Consider the following 24,675-nt stretch of genomic DNA (forward strand, 5'->3'; position numbering starts at 1 on the left):
TCTACACTAATTGCATTTATTGTTTTTGTGTTTACACCTTTATGGGTGTGATGCCACTCACTGAGTCGTCAACTTGAGTTGTTATTATTATGCGTAACAGAGGGAGAGAAGGAGCGTGGGAGCTTGCTTTATGTATGAGGAATGAGAATAAGGGCCGCTCCATGCACACGGCAGTTTCTGAGGCATTTCTTGACCAGTTTGGTCGTCTGTCATACGTCAATCACAGATGATGCAAAGTAGAGTCCAGTGGGGCCAACACCAAGAGAAAGAGAGGGATGGAAATATGAAAGCATAAATGAAGGGAAATAACATCTGGCCCCATTTCTCAAAGTACGACGAGGATGCACTTTTGTAATGTTATTCCTCATTATTGTCATTATTTTATGTCACAACTGATCAGTCAGCACAAAGATGGAATTACCACAGCAGCATTTCTGGAGAAAAATGTGTCATCAGTGTCCAAATTTGTTGTCCTTTTTTGAAATGAAACATGCCAATAAATCAGTTTAATGCTGCAGCTGGAACTTCAATTGCTGTAATAAAACTAATTGATAAACTCATTTTTACTTTTGTGAATAGTTAAGTGATCATAATGTCATTGTTGGATTCAACATGATTGAAAAACAAATAACCATGCTGCAGATTTGAAGTGTCACTCAAAACTATGAGCATGCCTCACTGGCTCTGCTAACTAGCTTTAATGAGCATAGACTATTTCCTGTCCCAGTGGTTAATAATTGGAAGTAACATCCACGTACAGACAAGTGAGCCCTTTAAGGCAGTCAAAAAAAAAAGTTGAAATTTACAGACAGGAGTGAGGATAAGGAAGTGAAAGACGTGTCAGCATGGAATATATTACAGGTACACACACAAACTGCTTGATGAAAGGAGGACACGCTGTCACAGAGATGCAGAGGAAATGTGCAAACCGCGTGTGGACCAAAGTCCTGCTTTCTTATTTTGTTCTTGTTTCCTTCCTTGTTCCTTGTTCCCTCTCACTCTTCTACAGTGTACTGGGGGGCTTAACCACAGTGCCAGAAGCAGTTTGTGCCACACTTGACAGTTTGAGCACAGACTTTTCAAAATGGGTTTAAAGCAGTGGTCAGATTTTCCCCATTGTCAAAAGATTTCGCCATGGGACCCAAGATGTTGTGGAACACTGTCAAATCTCATCTCACAAGTTTTTCCTGCAGTTTTATGGATGAGCACATAAGATTTTATTCTGTCTGCCTGTAGGAAAATTGGTAATATTTATCCAGAATGTCTTTTGTTCTTTCAATGACGTATCAAGCTTTAGAATTAATAATTAAGATGCAGGTGCACTAAAAGTTAAAAAATGTTTACACTTTCATTAGAGGAAAATGCAGCAAGTTCTGGTGGAGACTCTGACCTCCCGCCACAGAAATAATGAAGCATTGTATAACTTCCTTTTGTCAGGAGGACGGCAAGTAGGGTGACTTTGTGACATTTGGCACAAGTTGTTGACAGACGGTTTGTGTCTGTTCCCTGCTGCAGCAGCTATTCATCATTATGTAGCATAGTCTGTGTATGTCTTAACGAGCATGGCTGACCTAGCCATGTGTGTCTTCTTCCAGACATAACATCATCCTAATAACCTCATCCAGTGTGGGTCCGTTCGCACGGGTTCACACCGGGCTGCAGCTACACATTCCCATCACCCTGCAAAGTTTCCTGCCTTTCTGTCTGACCTTTCTGCCTGTCTTTATGTCGGATTTTCATCCTCTTCCTTTGCATATCTCCACAACATAAACATCTGCTTTGGTGTGAATCAAATCAATGCTCCTGCAGAGCCTGACGGCATTTCCCCAGCCCATATTTATCTTTTCACTGCATTATCTTAATTGGCTAACGGGGCAGAATGGCACTGAACTGGCAGTGCAGATGAAAGTATATCAAGGGGACTCTGTTCTTGTTAAGAAAGCTGACTGTTGCTCTGCTGGAATCTATTGCGGAGAGATAATATTGCATTTTTTGATGACATCTGTAGTGCCACAGCCCGGAGAAAACAGTGACTCAGCTTTTTTTGTTTTGCCTTGAGGAGGACATATTTGCTGCAACAACAGTGATGAGGGATAAGAGATGTTGTCTCGAAAAAGTGAATCGGGGAATTGATGAAAGCGAAGTTAAATCTATCTCTGTCGTCATTACACGAACTTCGACTGTTCTTACTCTCTTTTTCTCATCCTGTCTTTCTTTCCTCCTACTCAATCTGTTGACGTCTTTTCCTTCTTGCTTCCTCCCCAATGACATCCTCTAACTCCTCTTCACTCTACCTGCATCTATTACATTTGCTTGTGCCTCTCTCTCTCTCTCTCTCTCTCTCTCTCTCTCTCTCTCTCTCTCTCTCTCTCTCTCTCTCTCTCTCTCTCTCTCAGCAGGTAAAATTGATGGTTACAAACCTAGTAGTCAGAGGAAAATGATTGGATCCAAACAGTAGTAGAGATGTTATATTTTCTCCTTGTGCAGTAGCCCGTATTAAACCGCGGCTGAGAAATCCTATTGCGGTGTGTGTGTGTGTGTGTGTGTGTGTGTGTGTGTGTGTGTGTGTGTGTGTGTGTACTGTTGCCCAACTTAGCCTCTTTCCGTAGCAGTTCTGCTTTGCTGGACAGTGTGCAGGGAGTAAACTGAAGTGAGGATGAAGGGTGCTACAAAAGTAGATGGGGGGATATTTGTGTGAAAGAGAGTAAAAGATAAGAGGCAGAGGGGGAACAGGCAGGCAGACAGAAATCCAGGGCAAAATGAAAAAAATCAAGGGACGTTGTTGGAGTGCAGATGGTAATGTAGGCAAATTCCATCTGTTTGCTCGTGTATGTGCGGTTTGTATGTCAGGTAAAAATACCATTTTCAGGCATGTGCACAAACAGTGTTTTTGTCTGTGTGTGTACTAAAGATGAAGTTGACCTTGTCATGAGAATTATTCAAATGCTTGAGTCACGCTCACCTTCAGCCTCCTGAAAAATGTGCCCCGGGTAACTAATGTGCCAGCAAACAGCACGCGCCTGAGGAAGAGAACCCAAAAACACATTTATGATATGCTGTTGCTCTAAAAATAGAACAATGTGTCATGTCTAGTTTTTGGGCCACTTTATCCACCTGCACATTGTGCGTCATTGCTTCATCGTGCTCACGCTCACACACACACACACACACACACACACACACACACACACACACACACATTGGAAGTCAGTGCTCTTTGAATGGATATGTTCTTTTTCAGCCCTCTTTGCTCTGTTTGGGCCTCCTCATATAATGTATGTATTACTTTTCTGCAGAACATAATTGTATGAATAATTAATTGAGCAGCATTATGTTGTGCTAAAAGTGTTGTGTACGGGTGTGTATGCGCATTTGTGTGTGTGTGTGTGTGTGTGTGTGTGTGTGTGTGTGTGTTTGTGCATGTGTGTCTACGGAATATATTTTCCTTTTAAATGGCTTATTTGGATGATTTATTTATGCTCACATCATCAAAAATACATGCTTTGAGGTCCTAAACTGTACAAATGCAAAACAAGACCTCTTACATTATGTTCCCTCCTGGGAATAAGAGTCAACAGCTCAACACCACCCGTGGTATCTTTGTAGACACCAGTGTGTGTGTGTTTTGAATGCTGTTGCTCCATGTACACGTCATAGGGAAGAAGTTACTGGAACACACCGACTGATTTGCAGCACAGTCAAAGTGGACATGAGGTAGATATAGCCAGCTTAAAACAGGTTCTGCAATTGTCAATGAATAGCTGGTTGAACAGGATTTTTAAAATTATTGGATTATGGCTCCAAGGGCGGGGGGGGGGGGGTGCCCAGTGGGGGTTGTCTAATTTCCCAGCGTCATGTCATGTGAACCTCACTGTTCTTAAATGTTCAATGTTTTTAAAATATTGTGGGACACTTATTTTTGATACCAGTAGCTTGACCTGCTAACACATGACAGCACGTAATCACATGGAACACTTCTGCCTGTGAGCAGCACCGGTGTGAAGTCAGTGTGACCTTGTCTGCCTCAGGAACTCTGCGGATTGTATATTAGCACAGATGCAGATATGCAGGGTCACTTTTCAAACACAGATATGAGTTGTGTGCTGCAACTGACGTGTCATTGTCAAGGTCAGCAAATGTTTCCTTGTCACATATACACTAGCACACTTATGATTGACAGTACTGCAAATGGGCCATGTCTGGAAGAGAGCGGCTTGAGAATGATAGATGTGCTCTTTTGGGGTTACAATAATGAGTTAATGGCCATCAAGGGGCTCCACCCACCTCCTGTGCTTTATGACCTCTCTGTTCAATCTTACCGATGTCAGGTAAGAAATAAATAGCAGAAAATGTTGATCAAGAGACGTGATTGTGACACAAATGTCTGTTACCTCTCTCTCAGGAAAGAGTCCATACCTGATGTTCACCAACCGTCATGAGATCCGTCGCATTGACCTGCTGAAGAGTGAATACGCTCAGGTGGTTCCCACGCTGAAGAACGCCGTGGCCCTGGATGTAGACGTGTCCACCAACAAGATGTTCTGGTGTGATTTATATCATCGTAAAATATACAGGTACACACACACGCACACACACATGCAATGCACAGTGCATTTGATTGTGGTATTAACCATGATGCAAGTTGTTTGGACTAAGAGTGAAGTCTGTTTATGCCACGAATGACTTTAGGAGTTTGGATAACGCCGTCTCCTCCTGCTTCAGCTCACTCTGTCATTCTGTTTCTCCTCTATCCATCCATCTTGTCTGCTTCAACCTGTCACGCCTTCTGGTACCGGGACAAACACACCTGGGGGCTGTGTGTGTGCTGAGTGTGCCTGAGCGAGTGTGTGTGTCTGTCACACCTGGAGGGCTGTGTCATCTCTCTGACAGTGAGAGGTGGAGCTGTTTGCCCTTCACACGCATACAGTATGTGCACACATACAATTACACATGCTTTAGGTTTATCATTACTTTGATATTACGTGTGTGTGTGTGTGTGTGTGTGTGTGTCGCCCTGTTGGCTGGCAGGTAGTGGGAGGGGCCTTCTATCATCTCAGCTGAGCCATATGCTGTCTCTAATTTCACTGCCTCAATAATCACCACCATTACTCATCTGCATACACACACGCATGCACAAATACACACTTGCGCACAAACTCAGCGATACACTCAAGGGCTTGTGACAGAGAAAGGACAAATTGTCTCATTTGTCATGATGAACTCGGCTTTGGAAGCAGCAATAAACACACACTCATACATTTTAAATGTCCAGCAGCAAATGACTTTATACAGCTGGAGTTGTTCTTGGTTGTGTTTGCGTCCCTCTCATCCTTTAGCTCAGTGCATTTATGCTGCTCATTTCGTCTTGCGTGATATAATTTTTGAAGGATTGTCGTACAATCCAAACTCTGTGTGCAGGCACATTTTAGAGCGTCCGCTCTTTTGATTATTTTGATTGATTATGCTTTTTCTGTCACAATGCTGCATATCTGCTTTGTCAAAAACAATCTCCAAACTCATCGGCTGTCATCTGAAGGGATTCAGCCTGTGGGGGCAACGGCCAATTTTCCAGGGCTTCCGGTGTAGTCAGCGGATATCCAGATAACAGAGAAGACTTCTTCTTCTGTGCACTGCTCATTGTTTGCAGTCTGATTACAACTTGAGATGCAAGAATGGAGGGAGAATAGCTAATATCTATGGACAGATATCTGTATATGAATGCAGACAACTTGGAAAATGGCTAATAAAATGCTCAATTGTCGTTGAAGATAACTGATGGGTTACATTCCTAAGGAGCTTTTTCCCAAATGTAAATAGCTGTATATTTAACAGTGACTCCCTCATTCTCACTGTGACGGTGTGGTTCTCCAGGCTAATTCGTAGTTATCGGAAAGCTACAGGTCGATGACTTTTTAACTCCCTCTGATGGAGATGTTGACTGCAAACAAAAATGCAGACAACTAAAGATGCCATCTGCTCGTTGGTCCTGGACTCATCTGTCTCTGTCTGATTCCTTGCTCTAGTCTGCCTTCTAGTCGTCCCTCCAGCCTGTTCATTGCAGTCCGCCTGAATATTTGGAGCTGAAATAAGGACCTAATGAATAGTACCAACACTACTCATACTTTCAAAGTATATATGAATAAAGGAAAATATTGGAGTAATCTGTGTAAATTATTTTTTCACCCGCGGTTGTCTGTAATCTGCAATTCCTAATTAGACCACTGCTGCACCAATAACAACAAGGGATCTCATCCACATCCACTTTGCTCGAGCTCTCATTTTAATTTGCTCCCAGCGTGAGAGACAGGTGTTGGATTCATGCTGTAACGCTTAGGACACGAAAGACAAGCTTTAGATTATCTATCGCGAGACAGCAGCTAACTCTCCCCCGATAGATGAAGATGTCTTCTGTGGCAAACAGTAACACAGCCAATTAACAACACAATCTGCTGACTCATCCGTCTCTACCTCATCCCTCACTTCAGCTACCTCACCAGCCTTCTCCTTCAGTTAAGCCGCCCCTCCCATCTGTACTTCCTTCTTGTATACTACAACGAGGTATGAATTGGGACAATGTGTTTCCCGCCTTTTCTACAGGGTTGTCTTGTATTGTCTTGTTTTATAGCCCTCATGTCGTGGAAACAGTAACGTGCTATGTCTGAAGATGTTACGTGGGGGAAGGGAAACGTGAAAAGCAGATGGGGACAGGAGAATGGACAGACAGCAAGTGGGAAGCCAGAGGAAAATGGAGAGAGCTTGAGAAGACAAGAGACAGAGAGACTCAGAGTGCGAAAAACAGAGGAGGAGGCAGGTTGTTCTGGAAGATGCTAACAGATAGAGACAGACTCTTCCTCCCTGGGAGGTGCTGTTTGGTGAGAGGCCTGAGGTTGTTACACAGATGTCTGGTTTGGGTGCCCCTGACATACGTAGCATTATCTAGAGTAAAGAAAACCTGTTCCCAACTCGGCATGTAGTACATTAAAGTCTTTGTTCACAAGGAAAGGAGACCGGAACAGACAGAAACAAGTACAACTTCTGTGGGGGATCTGTCTCATGTCTCCCTAGCTCCTAAATTATTGGTTGTTTCGTCGTTTCCACGACGCTGAATGACACAGCTCTTCTCTACCGTCCACCAGTGCTTACATCAACAAGGCCAGCGATTCATCGGAGCAGGTGACTCTCATCGACTCGCTCCACTCCCCGGAAGGCCTGGCCGTCGACTGGGTCCACAAGAACATCTACTGGACCGACTCGGGCAACAAGAGCATCTCTGTCGCCTCAGGAGATGGCAGGAAGAGGAAAGTGCTGATAGCCACTGAGCTGAGTGAGCCGCGGGCCATCGCAGTGGATCCACACCAAGGGTGAGTGGGAGAGGTTTGAGGGTGACAAGATGGCAGAGGAGTTGAGTGAAAAGGCCGAGTCAGAGAGGGAAACTGTGTGATAGAGTACATTCAGGCGCATATTAGTTGTTTGTTTGTTGTTTTTACTGAATTGTTCAAATCTGTATCTCACTGCTGGATGTATCTTTCTGCAGGTTTATGTACTGGTCAGACTGGGGAGGTCAAGCCAAAATTGAGAAGTCTGGGTTGAATGGAGTGGATCGACAAGTTCTGGTGTCCGAACACATCGAGTGGCCCAATGGAATCACGCTGGGTAAGGACGGACAGAAAACATGCAACTTTGAACATGCAGGGCCCTTTGAGGAGGACGTGAACCCCACAGGAGGACACAGGGACGGGAAGATCAATCAGCTCTGAAATCGGTTTTCTAAACAAATTCGTAATGTTGATTTTGCTTTTAAAAAGAGAGAAAAAAATGGTTTGAGTACATTCAGTAGAAAGAAAGAGACAATAACAGAGATGCAGAGAGCAAAAAAAAAAAAAAAAACAGGGACAAACAGCCAGAGCTGAGAGAAGAAAACAGTCTAGGGGTGCTGCAACCTCTGAGTAGCTCTTATTGTTATAGCTCAGTTTGTGTCTGCGTCTCATCAATCAAGCCACAGAACACCGGCCTCCGAATTAATAAGCCAGACGCTCCGCGCCGTCGATACCTCGTCCCATTCAACTCCCTCAGCGGCAATAGCCAATTTTTCTCCGCTGCCTTTGCCTGAGGAGAAAGAGAGGCACACAGCTGCCACACTCTGTGGAATTGAGGTGTCACTACATCTGTATGAAAACAAATTATTTTTCGGAGTAGGGCGAATGAGAGAGTTGGCCAGACTCACACGATACTGCTCGGGAAGAAGGGGTGGATTATTTTCACTTGGTCATTGATTTCACGCAGAGCAGCAAACAGAGCAGGTGATTGTCTGAGTCATGAGAGGTGAAGCTGTGAATGAAAATAAATCTGCTTTTTCTCTTCTTTTTTTCTCTTTTGGCAGGATTGTGCTGCTTCAGTTCTTTTCTAAGTTTACTCGGCTGACTTGCCTGTTTTGTGCTGTGATCGAACATCTGCTTAATTAAAGTAGACTTTTTTTTTTGCACTTCCTTATCAAACTAAAAAGGAAATCACAGTGTTGTCACTGCCGTTATTGTGCTAATCTGGAATGTTTGAATTCATGTTAGCAAAAACAAATTTAATCAGTGCAATCCAAGTAAATAGCATTTTTCTGTTCACTACACCTGAGCGTTAAACTGCTGTTTTTCTTTATTCTGCCGCTCTATTTTCCACCTGTACTCCAGTTCTTTACTACATAGTTGAAATCCATTAAGTAAATAGTTTATCATAAATGTTTCATTTGAGATGAACAACTGGCAAAGGCAAAGTTGTACTCAGATTATGTCCCTTTCTGTCAAATTTGATTCAATCTGTACATTTTCGTGTCAAGCACAACAACTACTTTGTGGCCTATGACCATAACACAGAAATGGAATTGGGGGCTGTTACACAGTGATAGAGTGGTAAAACAGTGTAACCAAAAAAAAAAGTGTTCCTTCAAGACTAATCAGTTTGCTCAAGGTCACATATATTTTCCCCAGCAAAGAAGTCAACCGGCAATATTCCAATCACATCTGTGTTTTCTCCGCGCAGGGCCTCGGCCGTCGTGTCAAAAAAGATTGATGGTGTGGCTACTGGGCCATTACATTCATACACCTCTCACCCTAGGCCTTTTCTCTTGGAATGACCTCTCTCTCTCTCTCCATTCTTCCCCCTCTCTCTCGTCTCGTTTTCCTTTTCCTCCTTCATCCTCTCAGACTTGTCTAACAGGCGTCTCTACTGGGTGGATTCCAAGCTGCACCTGCTGTCCAGTGTGGATCTGAACGGGGACAACCGCAAAGTGCTGCTGTCCTCCCATCACCACCTGGGACACCCCTTCGCCCTCACTGTGTTCGAGGTACAGATTGAGATTGAAATACAGCCACAGAATCAGTCCAGCCAATGGCGTTGGAGATCTTTGAATCCCTCAGTGCACTAGTTATTCGTTAGTCCAAAAAAGTAGAATTTACCACTCAGGTAGCTTCTATTATACCACTTAACTGCATCCCATTTTCCAAAGCTTGCCAGATGGTTTTAGATTGATTTCCTCCCTTCAAGGTAGCTTTTGCTTTTATGCTGCTTTTAGTTCATGCCAGCATGTTGTGAAAAGCAAGTCACAGAGACTCTTCCCGCATTTTTGCAAAGTATAATCTGATAATAAGGGTTCTCTTAAGCAGCCAAATATATTCGTATGAAAGTTTTCCACCAGCAGTCGAGCAGAGTCTAGCATTTTGAGATATCCATAGGCACCACTGAGCTTTGCCTCATAAAAACACATTCAAACCCACTCTTGTTCAGATAGATATAAGTACCTTAATCCAAGAAAATGTCAGGCCAATGAAAGAACAGCATACGAATAAACACAACTTGTTCTGGCATGAGGTTACAGTCCATTTCAGACCAGCCTGCGTGAACGGCTTCAATGAGGCTGAGCACAATAATGGAAGAGAACAAGGGAATGATGGCCTTGAAGTACAGCATGAATATTTATTTATTACACTTGGCAGTGTTTGTAGGAGGCCTCTACCTGAAAGGCATGCTAACGTCCTCATTTGACCTCCAAAGGTAGACACACACAGAAAATAGGTCTGTCCTCACTTATCTCTGCCTCTTGGATGACACGCTCATATCTCGTTTGTTGATTCCCATCTTGGCAGCATATTTCTAGATTTTTGGTGAGCCAAATTTAAGCAAGCTGTTATGGCTTTATTTATAACTAGAGTTATATAAATATTTGGCTAACTTCCTTATCATAGGTGGATGTATGTGCACGTATGTTCTTGATGAATACATGTCACCTGTGGTGTTTCTCGTTACTGTACCAAACACATACTCTGGAGCGGCTGGTCAAAGAAGTGTGGGAGCTCAAGAAGTTGAGAAAGAGAAATAAGTCAAAGGAGGAACATCTGAGACAATCCGACTGAGAGACTGATTGAGAAGAAATGAGAAATGGTTTAAAAGTATAGTAGCAAGATAAAGCCGGTGAAGGCATTATCTTTTCAAGGGCTGACAAGTGTAGAGTCACAGTAGAGTACAGCAATCGATGAAACTAATTTGAGTGTATTTATTGAGGCAGGAGTGAGTCAGTGTGTTAGAGCCCATCAAGTATAGATGATGTGGAAGGTGGAAAAGAGAGCCAGAGGAGAGAAGGGTGAGGATGAGGGGGGGGAGGTGAAATGTGAACCGTAGGAAGTGCTTTCTCGATTCCTCTCTTTGCTGCACACACTGTGATGATGAGAAGCGAAGGGAAGAAGGAACATCCATCATGTCCTGCTGAGTGTGCCTGCATGTGTGGAAGCACTGAAAGTTCATCCCTAGAGATTAATAGCCCCCAGCTCCTCTGGTCTTTGTTCTGTTGGTTATGATACAGACCAAATTAAAAATCCTTTAGCAGTGCAGCAGATCGTCCTGGTCCCAGCAGACCGATAATGGGGAGTTTGTTTCCTTGGAGTTGCCTGATTCGAGCTGTAAACTGAAACACAGAACTGTTTTTGTTTGTTTAATTTAGTTTGTGTCTTATCTGAGAAATTGACTCAGTGTGTGGTCTGTGTCAAACCGCTTACTCGGCCCAGTTTAGCAGAGTTGTATAACTTGCCATACTTTACACCAGTGTAGCATTTAATGACATGAGGATGTTGATAAGAAGAATAATAGTTGTATTATTCAGGCCGTTTTTTTCCCATTACTGACTCTGTAGCACCAGATTGGTGATGATTACAAAGCCATCAAAGCCATTGCTGCAGCAATCCACGTGTAATGCATTGAAGAAGAAGTGGGCTATTGATGAGTGATGACTGATTTGATGAGGGCTGGTTGTGTGCCACGGAAGAGGTGAAAATAATTTAGTGGTTGCATACAGACTTGGACTTTTTGTGCATGGCAATCTTCAGTCTGCAGAAGAATCTTAATAGAGCTGCAACAATTAGCTGATTAGGTGAATTGTTGTTTTGACTCTCAGGTAGTTTTCAAGCAAAAGTACCTTCTCAAATATGAGGATTTGGTTTGGTTTAAAAGGCAATTTTCTCTCTTTTCTGACATTTTTCAGGCCAGACAGTCATCTAGAGATCAACCGACACATCATTTGATAATAAAGTTATTTGGTTGAACATTTACTGTGAATCTACACTTTAAAGTTATATGGGAAGATCACAAAAATAACACACATAAGGTCACATGTAAAGCGTTATCACTCGCTTATTCATATTCTTACGCTCTCATGCTTCTCACATGCAGTCACATATCATCATATGTAAGCATGAAGTCACCATTCATAATCGTTCTCTTTCTATACATACATAACCAAACAATAGCTCCTTCGAGCATGTGACAGATATGAGGTTTGTGAGTTTGAAAGCGTGTAAAAGCCTCACATATTCCTCAATCCTCAGACACAGTGAATGCTGAAGTCATTCCACTCGAGCATATCATCTGCAAACTTCACATCGGTGCCGATGCGCTAATGTTTCTTAACACTGCAGAGGAAAGACACAGGGTTCCTATATCAAAGTCTGAACACGCCACACATAAAAAGACACTCACACACAAATCCTTCCAGTCAGTGTCAACCCCCTGCCTAGACACCAAGCCCTGAGGAAATGTAGATCGCAGAGGCATGCAGAGCGTAATGTTTTCTCTTTCTCTGGCTTTAGTATCATTGCATTACTCTTTATCCCCTCTTTGTTTGACTAGAGGGGATAGAGGAGGGGATGAGATGAGTTTGGGAAGAAGAAGCAGAGAGGAGGATGGGGATTGAATAGAAAAAAAAACAATGGAAATAAACACAGTCAAGAAGGAAGAAAATAATAGCTGTGCTGTCCTTTTTCCATGAACTCGGCACCTCAGGAGGATTTAAACAAGTTTCAGAGGTCCTGCACATCCATACAAATGTTGTTGTTTATTCTATTTGATTGAACCTCTGCTCAGTTTGAAGGTGCGTGCCAAACTGCATTTGTCACACCACAAGGTGACATTGGCTTGAATCAAAACAGAACAGACCGGAAGTTTGCCGATGTGGTGAGTTCTCTCAGGGCTGGTTGGTGAACTTCTGTACTCAGCGAGCTCACGGTTAGCTTGCTAGCAAACCTCTGAATGGTACAACACAGCCAAGAAGCTACAATAACTTCCTGTATTTTGCACCCTCAGACTCTCTGTCCCGTCACAACTCAGCTCTGTCAAGACGGTCTTGATATTGATCGTGAACTTGAGCGTCAAAGTTCACCAAAGTTAATTTTGCCTCCCCAAGCTAATCCTCTGATTGAGGCAATTCCATTGCAATGAATTATTTCTCCACCAAATTCTGAATCCAGGCCTTTAAAATATGGACATAATTTGCCTTCAGTCCACTGAAATTGCATAGCACCCCGCACCAAAAAAGGATGTCAAATGTCTGCCTGAGATGGTTGATACTCACACCAGAACACATTCTTCAATTCAAGTCACACAGGGATCAATGAAATGAGTTGAAGTGAATATTGAGAACGGAGCCCGTGTGACAGAATAGTGAGGAAAATGGCAGTCAAGCCCTATCTGTCCTCGCTCGCAGCCCAGATGACAAGTCTAATCAGCTGAGATAACTGGAAACACCTGTGTGGGTGAAACAGGATTTAATACTTTTGTGCAGCTTAGTGGAGATTAACACAAAATGTCTCCTAACATCATTTGATTCCTACACAGATTTAGCACCGGGCCTACATTACTTTTTCATAACTTGGGCTGATACAACAAAGAATACCAATCAAAGGGCCAAAAATCAAAGGTTTCAGAAGTTGAGTGGGATGGCTTTGTGTGAGCTTTCATTTGTAGTGTTCTGGCATGACATCTAAGTATGCAGCAGGCACAGACAGCCCATCAGGCAGACGTGTCAATCAAAAGGGCCCAGCATTTGTCTGAAGGTTCATCTGGGACAGAATCAGCAAGGGCTGTTCTCCCCTTGACCCTAAATAGACTTCATATCCATTTAGATGTCGTCTCATCCCCTTGACAGCGCAGACAGACACAGCTCTGCCTGAAGTGATGCAATGCCGTGTGTGCAGGACAGCTTGTGCATGTGTTTAAGTTCAGTTCTAGACTATCCTTTGACACATGGAAGAGTCACCCTGATTCTACAATGAAGAGCGTTCACCTGCTCAGGTCTGCATCGCTGCTCGAGAGCTTTCAAGGTGAGAAGAAGTGGCAGACGCGGAGGCTGACGGTGGAGGAAATGAAAGAGAAAAACCGAGAAGAAGAGACTGACTCAGACCGAGAGAGACATCCACAGAGACAGAAAGGCAAAGGGAGAGATGGAAGGATAGATTTGAGGACTGTTTTATCAAACACGGCTGATATTTGTCTTTCATTGTTTCATTGTTACATGAGTAAAGGCTATCTGAATCTGAGTGAGAGCGAGATGGAGCAATAGAGAGCTCAGTGAAAGATGGAAGAGGAGAAGGTGAGAGAGGGGTTAAGTCCGCTGATAACCCGGCACAAATGGAGAGCGTGGATTACAACTTTGACTGAACCACACGCAGAGATACACAAACGCATACGTACATGCACACACAAGACAAATCTGTGGTTGGACCATACAACCATAAACATAACCTCAGCCTGATGAAACACAGTGCTCATCGGAGCTTCACTCTCTGTGTCACACCCACCTCCTGATGTGTCTTTTTTTAAAATCTTCTTAAGATCTGAACGTCACTGTGTTTTTCTTAATTGATGTGTATCTGTGTGGATAGGGGAGTCTGCAGTTGCCGTGGAAACCAAGCACTGTAACCGCTTGTGCGGCGTATCCTGTTATGTAGTGTAAGGGGATTTTGAGGAGGTGTTAGGGAGAGGAAGACATCAAGGAAGGAGAAAAAGTGAAAGATGAGAGAATGATCTCACAGGTCAAGCCTTGCAGCGTTTATTCCTTTATTTCCGAGGAAACACTTTACTCCTTTTGATTTTTACAATAGGCCAGTGCTCAGCGAGAGTGTCATGTTTTCTGGTGTTGTTCTAGCTATTGCTGCCAGTTTATTGCGTTAGCAGCAACAGGTCCTCTCCCTTCTGACGTATATCTTCCAAAATGACCCATATGAGTGTACCCCCGTGGTTCCTGCATGGGTGATTTTGGAGAGCTAAACCACTTGCTTAGCATGGACAGCTCTCCATAATGGGACCTGTTGTTGCAGCCCAGCATCACCCGCTTATTTTGCTCCATTTGGTCCAATAACACACGATTAAGTTATTTTATCCAATTCATGTGTGCTGGGAGTGAATAGGAAGTCAGCCGGCTTGACTGCCTCAAGAGGCTTTGCAGTCTGTGCAGAATGAGACATCCTCCATCCTTAGACCCTCGATTTAGATGAGGAAGATCTCCTTTAACATGGAGAGCAAGATGAGGGATCCCTCTGCCAGGACAGGCAAAGAAGGACTCTAGTGCATGTGCACTGTACGGGACGCCATCTTTGAACGCCATCTTTGAACACCCAGCCGAATGTCTCACTGCTTCCTGCTTTAGTCCTGAGCATACATGTAAACTGAGGTTATGTTAAGCTTTTGACGCACGCTGATATTCTCCTCAGAGGACAGCCTCCTTGCTGAGTTAAAAATATGTTCGTTTTTTTCTTCCACTGTAAAAGCCCACTTTTGTTCTGTAAACACCTGTTTGTGTTTATCCACTGTGCACCGAGGAAGCAAGTTACTTTGACTCGAGAGTAAACCATCCTCAAAAGCTCCCAAACCTAAACACTAAAGATAGAAATAGCACCAGTATCACCTCCACTTTTTATCATTAGTTGAAATAACACGTTGGCATTGTAAAGCTTAAAATGGTTTGTTTTCGTCAGTCCAATCTGTGTCGCTTCACTATCTTTAATTTGTAGTTCTATTGGGATTTCTCATAATGCAATTTGAACAAAAAAATGCTTGAATCTTTTCACTGCAACATAACTTATTCAGTCTGTTTAAACCAGTCGCTGATTAAAATGCGATGCGTTTAACCTCGCCTCAATAAATGATATTTTAGCCTTCAAACCTGTCATTTTTCATATGCCTTCAATTAAAAATTTAATTAAAGGTACCCCAGGCAGAAAACCTCTCCTTAAATTATGTGTGTGTGTGTGTCTCTTGCTAAGTAAAATGTTAATCCACAAACCTAAATATAATCTAGTTCTGTCACTGACGAAGCTGATGAGTAGAAAAGTGGACTTCTGCTGTGACCGTGATGACCTGGGGCCATCGCGTAAACATCCCAGAGCAGTGTTTTCACCCAGACTGTAATAAGATCCCCTGTTACAAAACTAGGCCAGTGAAGTACATGAGAGTTTAATCACACAGACATTTTTAGGATGAACAGATATTTCTGCAACAAACCACAGAATGTATTTTTTATCAGTGCCCTTTCATCGCCAAAAACTTGCAACTTCAGTGGATTTTACTTGGACAATATTGTCTATATTTGCGCATGAAATGTCATTTTTTCTTAAAACTTTATTGTTTGTTCTTTCATCTTTATGACTTAAATAAAGTGACAGGTGTTCATGTATTTTTTTCTAACTCTTTCTATCAGGATCGCATATATTGGACAGACTTGGAGGACGAGGCGATATACAGTGCCAACCGACTGACAGGACATGATGTGGCCAAGGTGGCGGAGCACCTGAACAACCCCCTGGACCTGGTGGTGTTTCATGAGCAGAGGCAGCCCAAGGGTAAGACACACAGGAAAAATGCTGAGAGCTTCAATATGCTGTGGACTTTTTTGCTGCTTTTTTTGTTTCAAGGGCAACACGGTAAAAGACAGAACAGTCACAGTGAACTAGATGAGGAGCTACGGGTGCCCAATGGGGCATCATGGGCTCTGCTCATGGTCGCTCCATGCACCAGGGAGGTACAGGCATGATGACTACTCCATCTCACAAAACAGCATCAAACTCTCAAGTAACAAAGCCTTGAAAAATCCATATATAGACCAAAGGATTCACTTATTAAACTGTCTGAAACAACAAACAGATAACCTGGTGTGTGTGATTAGATTGATGTGTGTGCTGTGCATGTCAAATGATGTGTTTTGATGTCGTGTTTCTCCCAGAATGGATGCTTTCCCAGGTGTGTCACCAAACACCTGTGTGTGGATATGCTGGTTAGCGTGCGTGCATGTGTGTGTGTGTGTGTGTGTGTGTGTGTGTGTGTGTGTGTGTGTGTGTGTGTGTGTGTGTGTGTGTGTGTGTGTGACAGCGTGTATGAGCAGTTTGCATGTGTGATTCCGTGTTTTCATGCTTTGTTTTCTCCCCTCACTCAGAGCTCAAAGCAGTCTTGTCTGAGTGCCAGTAGGGAGCTAATTGCATTCTCTCATTAATAAATCAGGAGTTCTGCTCAAAGAGATATCACAGAATTAAGCATGTTTTTTTTTTTTCCCCAAAATGCCAACAAAAGCGAGACATAAAACAAGCAGGCCTAACTTAGCTAAACAGAGACACGCTGAATGAACTCTGGCTGCGCTGTGAAGACACAAGTAGTCCTGATAACGATGTGACCTTGAGGGAACAATTAACAAGGTCAACACCTTCAGCCCTTTGTGTCACTGTTCTGTCCTTCTGTCCTGCTTTTCATAACATTTTTGTCCGATCAGAATAATATATGCAAAATCCAAAAAGGGGAGATCACCACGTAGTGATTGGATGCCACAGTACACGTCCGCACATTTAAATGTCCGACCCATTCAACATGTCTCCTTTTTGTTTTTTTACACACTTCCTCAAAAGAGCCTTTCTTCCTATCTTCTCTTTGTTGTGTCTTTTTTATTATTTATCTATTTGTGTTTTGTCCTTCCAGCTGCGCTTTGAAGCCTAAGTTCCATGTTTCAGTTCAGTTTTTATTCTAGACCGAAGGGAGACGACGCAGAGGAGGAGGAGGAGGAGGAGGAGGAGGAGGAGGAGGAGGAGGGGACGCTGGAGCTATTGCAGCTTCAGAACAACATAATTTAACAAAATTTTATCTCAGTCTCTCTCCTGTCTTCTACTTCCTTCTCCGCTGCTGTCTGTCCTTACATCCTTCCTTCTCATCTTATTTTATTTATTTTCCTATTGCCTCCATTTCTCTCCGCTCCTGTTCTTTGACTTGTTTCCTCACCGCTCTTCCCTTCAACCCTTCAACCCCTTTCCTCCCCCAGCAGAGAATTTCAATCTGTTGTCATAATGTGTCGTTGCATTTCAAAGACTTGCTTTTACCCAAAGACCTTCATTTTCTTCTTAGTATGGAAAGCAGGTATAGAAGATATTGGGAGCTTTGAAGAATTTCACTTGGACAGCTGTTCATATTACATGCTCGTTATGCTGAGATACTGTACATCGAGCACAAATGTATTCCCAGCCTATTAAAATCTCACTGTGAGGAGTGAGTGATACAGCTGCCTCCCCTGACGGCTGATGGCTCCTCTGATGTGCCGCTCGCTAAAACTACGCGCAAGTCGGGAGGCAGAATCGACCGCGACCTGACCTAATTCTGGTGCTTTCCCACATGACAAGAGTAGCAATATTTTTCCATGAGTCTGACTCTTGGGTAAGGAAACTACATGTAAATTTTTTATTTGAGTGCAGAGATTAAAGAAAGAAAGTTTAGACACCCCTGCCTTAACCTAGTCATCTCTTCACTGTACCGGAAAAAAGTGAGTGGAATAAAAATAAATCCCTAAACAACACCGTGAGAATCGGCCTCAGGATCTGCTTTAGGTCGTTTATAGTACACAGTTAGGTTAAAGTGTTTGGCTGATTAGACTTTAATCCTGGGCTAAAAAGACCCTCTGCTGTGACTGTGTTTCTAAACTTGGGTCCAATATTACTCCGACAAGCACACCACAGTAATGTCACATCTCAAGACTTTTAAAAATGATCGGTTTAGACTGTTCTAATATCCAAAAACAAAAGAAGAAGAACTATTATTAAGCAATTGCATATGCTGAGGTGTTTTGCCAAGTCACGTACTTGCGTTTTGAGCTTTAATTAAGCTTGACTTTTGTGCAGTGGCTTAGATTTTTCTTACCACCGGCCTGCATTCAGTTCACAATTACATAGATGCTTTTGATGCTGACCGAGACCCAAAACTGGGGATTTGTCTTCAATTCTTAATAACCTTTCCCTCTTAACTCTTCTGGTCTTCAGTACATGCAAACCTCATCACCCTGCCACTCACATGGGTTTTCAGTTCACAGAGCATTTGGAGAAAGCACCAGATGTTTTTAACCGTCATCATGGAAAGTATGGAAAATGCTCATAGTTTTCCAAACCCTTTTTAATCCTCCATCTTTCTGCTTGTGTCCCTCAAGCTCCTGATACCTGCAACATGGGCAGTCTGCCTAACGGTGGCTGTGAATACCTCTGTCTGAAGGCCCCCCAGATCACAGACCACTCTCCCAAATACACCTGTGCTTGCCCTGACGGCATGGAGCTGGGACCAGACATGAGGCGCTGTGCCATAGGTAAGTCGGTCACACTCTGATCCAATAAATCACAGAGTCCAGGAGCACCCTTAATTAAAGAGATCGTGCTGAGGAATGTCACATGAAGTCTACATCGCTGTGATCACAGTGACATGATGGAGTGCGAGGCCATAAGGGTATTAAACTGATTTCACTCTCAACTGTGCTGAAAGGAGTCCACCTCATAATGAAGTATTTATACTTCTCTTTAAATAAATATTCTGCTTTTAACTATTCAGTACATTGGTTGTATCCAACCTCATACATGGATGGCTATTGGAAATATTTCCCATGCCTTTACAGGCTGAAGGAAATACTAACAGGTTATTTTTCGGTCACATATGATAACTTGAATCTTGGCCCGTCGTGTGAAATTTGATTTGGGTTCTCTTCTCACCGCAGCCACACCAAGACCGACTCGTTTCTTATGAGGTTTCAGTGCTGGACTTGTAGCTTCCCATACTATTATTCCTGCATGTGCCTTCCACCCTGAAATGTAATATCTGAGGTGATCCACTGAATCCTTCTAGAATTCTCTGTAAAATATATACAGTTGATGCTGAATGTATTAAATACACGAAATGAAAAGTATAGTCCTGCTAGTGGAGAATTTGTTTGCTTTTCTACGTCATTAAGCTTTTATGAGTATACCCATTCGTATTTGTCAGCCCTCAACAATGCAAAATGTTCAGGTCTCATTGTATTATGATTGATTCAAGAACTAACTCCAACACACACCTTCGTTATCTCACCTCACCCCACCGCTCAGCCAGTCCCCAGCCTCTGCAGTCGCCATGTTTGTGAAGTTGTTATCCTTAATGAACCTGCTCGGTTTCGCACCTCGTGTTTGCACAGGTGAGGAGAAAGGAGCTGGCACACAGAAAAGGGAGAAAGAGAGACGATGACGTATGTAGGCTACCATTCAGAGAGTCCCTCTGAGAAGAACATGGCCATTGAGCGTACACAGAGAGAGAGAGGGAGAACATTTGCACTTGCAATTTTTCAATTTCTTAATGTAATACAAGTATTTCTGTTGGGCACTTTGAGATGGAGGAGGTTTGAGAAAAGGACTTCCCTTATGTCTCTTGCTCTCTGCTTTATGTCTCTATCTGTTTTGGAGCAAGGCTGTGTGAGTCTTGCAGCAGCCATAAAATGTTGAATCTATCTGGAAATCCCCAATCAAATCACTTTTTTAACACTGGAAATGGATGTCAGGTATGTCAGTGGTGACTTGAGCATAGACTATGTGTCATATGCAAAATCGATACACAAAAAAGTGATCAGAGACCGATGTGGAGGATAAAAAATAGATGCGAGTTAGCTTGAGCTACATACCTGTACATATAAGAAAAAGTTTCTATAAAGGGACAATGTTGATGCATGTAGTCAAGATACATTCCACAGCTCTAGCTGTTCAAGTAGAATCCCAAATATGAATGATTACTGTCCTGTTTCTCTTGTGCAGTTCGGCCCAGAGCAACCACAACAGCTGCTCCAACCACTACCACCACCACCACCACCACCACCACTACAACAAGCACTACACCACCTAGCACAACTGTTACCACCACAACACCCCCTACCACCACGACCGCAAGCACCACCACCACCACCTCTGCAGCCATGACGCTCAGGCCCACGACCAGACGCCTGACGACGCCGGCGCCTCCTCAGACCCCCAGGAGTACCTCCACGGAGCAGCCTCGCTCTCCCGTCGCCACGAGTACAGAGACGACCAGTTTCAGCAGCACAAGTCGCACGTCCACTTCCACACACACACCCCTACTGGGCCCAGTGGCCCCCATTCAGAGAGAGAGCAACGGGAACCTCTCCCACAGAGGTGAGGATCGCGGGGAGCAGGGTTTGTGCATAGGAATGTGAGCTTGTGTGAAATGAATGCATGCGTGCTGCGTGCGTGTGTTCTGCTGTGAGTGTAATACTCTGCAATCACTACCGCTACCACCTGCCATTAAAGCAGCAGGGAGCTGAAACCCACTACTTACATCAGTTTCCCTCCTCTCTCTGCCTTTTCTTCCCTTTCGTCTCTTTGTCCGACCATCTGTGTATCCACTGCGCGTCCTCTTTCCCTCTCTCTCCTGCACACACACACACACACACTCACCAGTGTGCCTCTCGGTCTGCTTGTTGTCGGTCCCTCATGAGCAGTGTGTAACAGAGCTGTCAGAGCTAACAAACGACAGTCCCCTCCATTCTCACCTGCCACCTCTCATCACTCATCCTCACTCTCTGACAGCCTCTCTCGCTCTCTTTGTCTTTCCCTCCCCTCATCTCTTTCACTCCTGCTCTCTAAAACTGGCAGCGTTCTTCGTTCTCGCACCAATCAGGATTTACTGGCGCACCAGAAAAACGCCGCTTTACAGTTTGTTGCTCAGACAAACAATGACAGCAGAATATAACAGCAGTAACAATGGTTTACAGAGCCACGCTAAGACTTAAATTGTATTTGGAAGCAGAGAGAAATCCTTGATAGCGCCGCGAAGCAAAATTGATAAACCACTGTACTGCACACCACATGCTACTGTGTGATTTATTTGCAGAAATCAATGTTTTCAGCTTTCTTTGCGGCCTTTGCGACACACAGACATTAACATGAGGTAGGGGTAACTGTCAAACTGCTAAGGCAGTAATTTGCCCTTGTGATTTGCTCCTGTAGAGAGTAGAAAGGTAATAATAATCCTCCAAATAAGTTGCTCTTTTTAAGTACTGACTTTTTTTATGTCCTTCTAGCTCTGATACCGTTGCATCACCCTCTTCAGACCAAAGCAGGAGACCAACAGTAAAACTTGAATGATATAGCCTAGTAGATAGTAAAAGGAAGGGAAAGTTAAAAAAGTAAAAAAAAAAAAAAAAGGATTGCAAGCTGCTGTACTGTGTTTGAACTCAGATTTTTACAATATTGCATTTACATCAGAGACGTTCCTCTCGAATATAGAGAAACCAGGAGAGCAAAGGACCGAGGTTGAAAAAGCTATACAGAGGAGGAGAAAGGGAGGATGATGAAAGTGGGTGAGAGGGTTAGAGGAAATGGAAGAATTTAGAGGCATAGGGAGGATGGGGAGATGAAGAGGAAAAGAGCGAGGAGTAAAACTAAGGATTTGTAAATGAAAAGATACAGCGAGAGACAATAAAGGGGCCATAGAGGGAAAGGAACGAACCGAGCACGAAAAGGAACATGACAGTCCAGCGCTTGAACAGGGAGGATGGGAGTTATTAAATGACACACTGTTGGGAGGGAAAACAGCATTTACAGGGATAAGAAAAGATGGGATGTAGGAGAAGCAGGAGAGAAAGTGATTTTCTGGGAATTAAAGAGAATGGCTGCTGCGGCGAGCCTCGTCACTTTGGGGGCTCGGGATTCTCAGAGTTACTGAGAAGCGAGAACATGTTTCCTCTAGTCTCTGAAGTTGTCAGACTCCTCACCACAACAGAAGTGCTCCAGATGAGAGGTGGAGCAGACACGGATGAGAAAATGGGGCATGAACAAGACGCGTCTCCGAACCCACGGGCCATGTGTTATAATTTTCAACTCAGTGCACACTGTCAGGTTTGCAGGCATCAGCTGTTACGCATGTGCGGCGCTGTGGCTGGCGTGGTGGAGCGAGGCACAGCCAGGAGTTTCAGGAATAAAAGATAAACCACAGCTGGTACGCAAGGCTCATATGGGTCGACGCTCTGACAAATTTGAACCCCCATCTTGATGCTAGTAATTATTTATCAGTCTTTTCGCAAATCTTGCTGGTAAAATGATAAATTCACATTTCCAAGTCCATCTTAAAAAGCTTTTACGTTGATTTTCCCTTTAATGGGTATTCAATTGTGAGTGTAAACAGGAAAATTGAAATAAAAAAACTCACAAGAGCTTCGCAGCCGTGCAGACCTTCCATTGAGATACGGCTGACAGTAATATTAATATTATCTACTGTATGTACTGAAGGTAGCCTACATCTTATGGACACCTTATATTTAGGGGGGTGAAATATGGGGATTTAAACAGGTACGTGTTCACACAGGCAGACAACAGCTAATTCTTTTTGAACTTAAAATCCCTCCAGCAATAATAGCCTTAATGAAATTGAGACCTTTTTTTTTCTTCTCCTTTCTCCCTCCCTTCACTTTCCAGGACTGCTTCCTTCACAACTGCTGCTTTAATAAGATTCTATTAATCCGCCTTTTAGAGTCTTAGGACCCATTGGACATCACTCATACTTTAAGAAAAGCCAAATTCACTACTGCTGAATCAGGGCCCAGACGCCTCGCCGCTCAGTCTGGAGTCATATCACCTGCTGTGCCTCTTTCAGTTAAAGTGTCTTTGTCTGTGTGTGAGTGTGTGTGTGTGTGCGTGTGCATTCATCACAAGTCAGTTTAGCCTCTATATGATTGCGTTTATGAGAGAAAAGATCTCTTAATTGTATGTCCTATCCGTCACCTCCCATCTGTGCCTTTTCCGTGCGTAGAACTACACAGAGTTTCTTTCTCAAATGAGCCAATCAGTATGCAAGGCCAGCGCTGTGATCTCTTCTGTTAATCTTCCTCGCTAGACTTCATTATAGCCATCTGATCACACTTTGGCTAATGGCTAGCCTGCTGCTAATAGGAGAGTTGGGAGCAGGATTAATGTCAAGCTCCACACCGACCTGTTGGGGTGAGCGTTGGCGGGGATACAAAGCACGTCTAGAATAAATGTATCCTGCATTGCCTTGTGCCACAGTATGAGGACATGCTGCAGAAAACTTGCAGCCAAGGTCATGTGTTTAAGTTCACACCCAAGGTCACCTGGAGTCTCCGCCACGTTTCAAACCAACACTGAAAGATGTACTGCGTCCTAAACCAGAATTTGTCTTTTTATCGCGTCAGTACAAATTCTGATGCGTCCCTGCCCGGAATTGCATTTGTCTCGTCTTGTATTAAAATGCATCTCATTGCATTTATATGGCGTCTCCCATTCATCCGCATTTCATTTACACATGCTGGTAAAAAAAGAAAGAGTCTGCGGTCCAAAGTGAAATCAGATGGATTCTCTGCCCATATATTATGCAGATAAGCTGTTTACAGCCTGATACTTCAAACTTGTGTTTCTGTCTAGCAAGGCCTTTGGGGAGGGTGTTTGGGAACAGAACTTTCTGCTTATTTTATTTTTCTTCCCCTTTTTCTTCCTCTCTTGCTGTTCGTCTCAGCTGCGAGCGATCACTACCTCATAGGTAACAACATCACAGTAGCTGTTCTGGGGATAGTCATTCCTATCGGTGAGTACTCTTGACTGTCTTCCTGTGTTGCCTTTGCTTTCTGCCTGCCTGCTTCTCCCTCCTTGCTTCTCCGTCTCTGCTTGTCGCCCGAGTCCTGCATGTTGTGTGTGGATGTGGTATTTTGTGTGTCTGGCTATATGTGTGTGTACATGCACGTGTGAGCGACTGGATTTTAGAGTGTTTCTACCCACACCTGACTCATTAAAATGAGTATAATTTAGGTTTAATGACAACAATTTGTGTCTTTTGAACTTGCAAGTCTGACATCAGCCTTAGCAGTGATCCTTGAACAGACAGTAATAGTTTAGTAATTGAGAGAATGTACTGAGCTGTGGTATTATCCAACAATGGCCTCGTGGCCTGCAGCTAGAAAAAGCCATTACGGGCCAGTAAGCTCGTCAGTCAGCGATGGCCAGGCCTTTGCAGTGCGCACTTTATGTCATCATTAATGAGATTTGAGCAAATGGGAAATTCATTTCATGTTTTGTCATCACA

General features: G+C 43.5%; 1 protein-coding gene across 4 annotated transcripts in view; it reads left to right on the plus strand.

Annotated features, from left to right (window-relative positions):
• lrp8 (low density lipoprotein receptor-related protein 8, apolipoprotein e receptor) overlaps nucleotides 1–24,675 on the plus strand; it is a 156,892-nt gene that overhangs the window by 126,941 nt on the left and 5,276 nt on the right. For all 4 annotated transcript variants that reach the window (XM_076724006.1, XM_076724017.1, XM_076723988.1 and 1 more), the window contains exons 10-17: nucleotides 4,403–4,574; nucleotides 7,137–7,361; nucleotides 7,535–7,653; nucleotides 9,195–9,334; nucleotides 16,010–16,151; nucleotides 18,764–18,916; nucleotides 20,382–20,756; nucleotides 24,112–24,180. In XM_076724006.1, coding sequence (XP_076580121.1) covers nucleotides 4,403–4,574; nucleotides 7,137–7,361; nucleotides 7,535–7,653; nucleotides 9,195–9,334; nucleotides 16,010–16,151; nucleotides 18,764–18,916; nucleotides 20,382–20,756; nucleotides 24,112–24,180 — 1,395 coding nt within the window. The remainder of the gene's footprint in view (nucleotides 1–4,402; nucleotides 4,575–7,136; nucleotides 7,362–7,534; nucleotides 7,654–9,194; nucleotides 9,335–16,009; nucleotides 16,152–18,763; nucleotides 18,917–20,381; nucleotides 20,757–24,111; nucleotides 24,181–24,675) is intronic.

This window comes from Chaetodon auriga, chromosome 3 (assembly GCF_051107435.1).
Source record: "Chaetodon auriga isolate fChaAug3 chromosome 3, fChaAug3.hap1, whole genome shotgun sequence".
NCBI classification, from domain to species: domain Eukaryota; kingdom Metazoa; phylum Chordata; class Actinopteri; order Chaetodontiformes; family Chaetodontidae; genus Chaetodon; species Chaetodon auriga.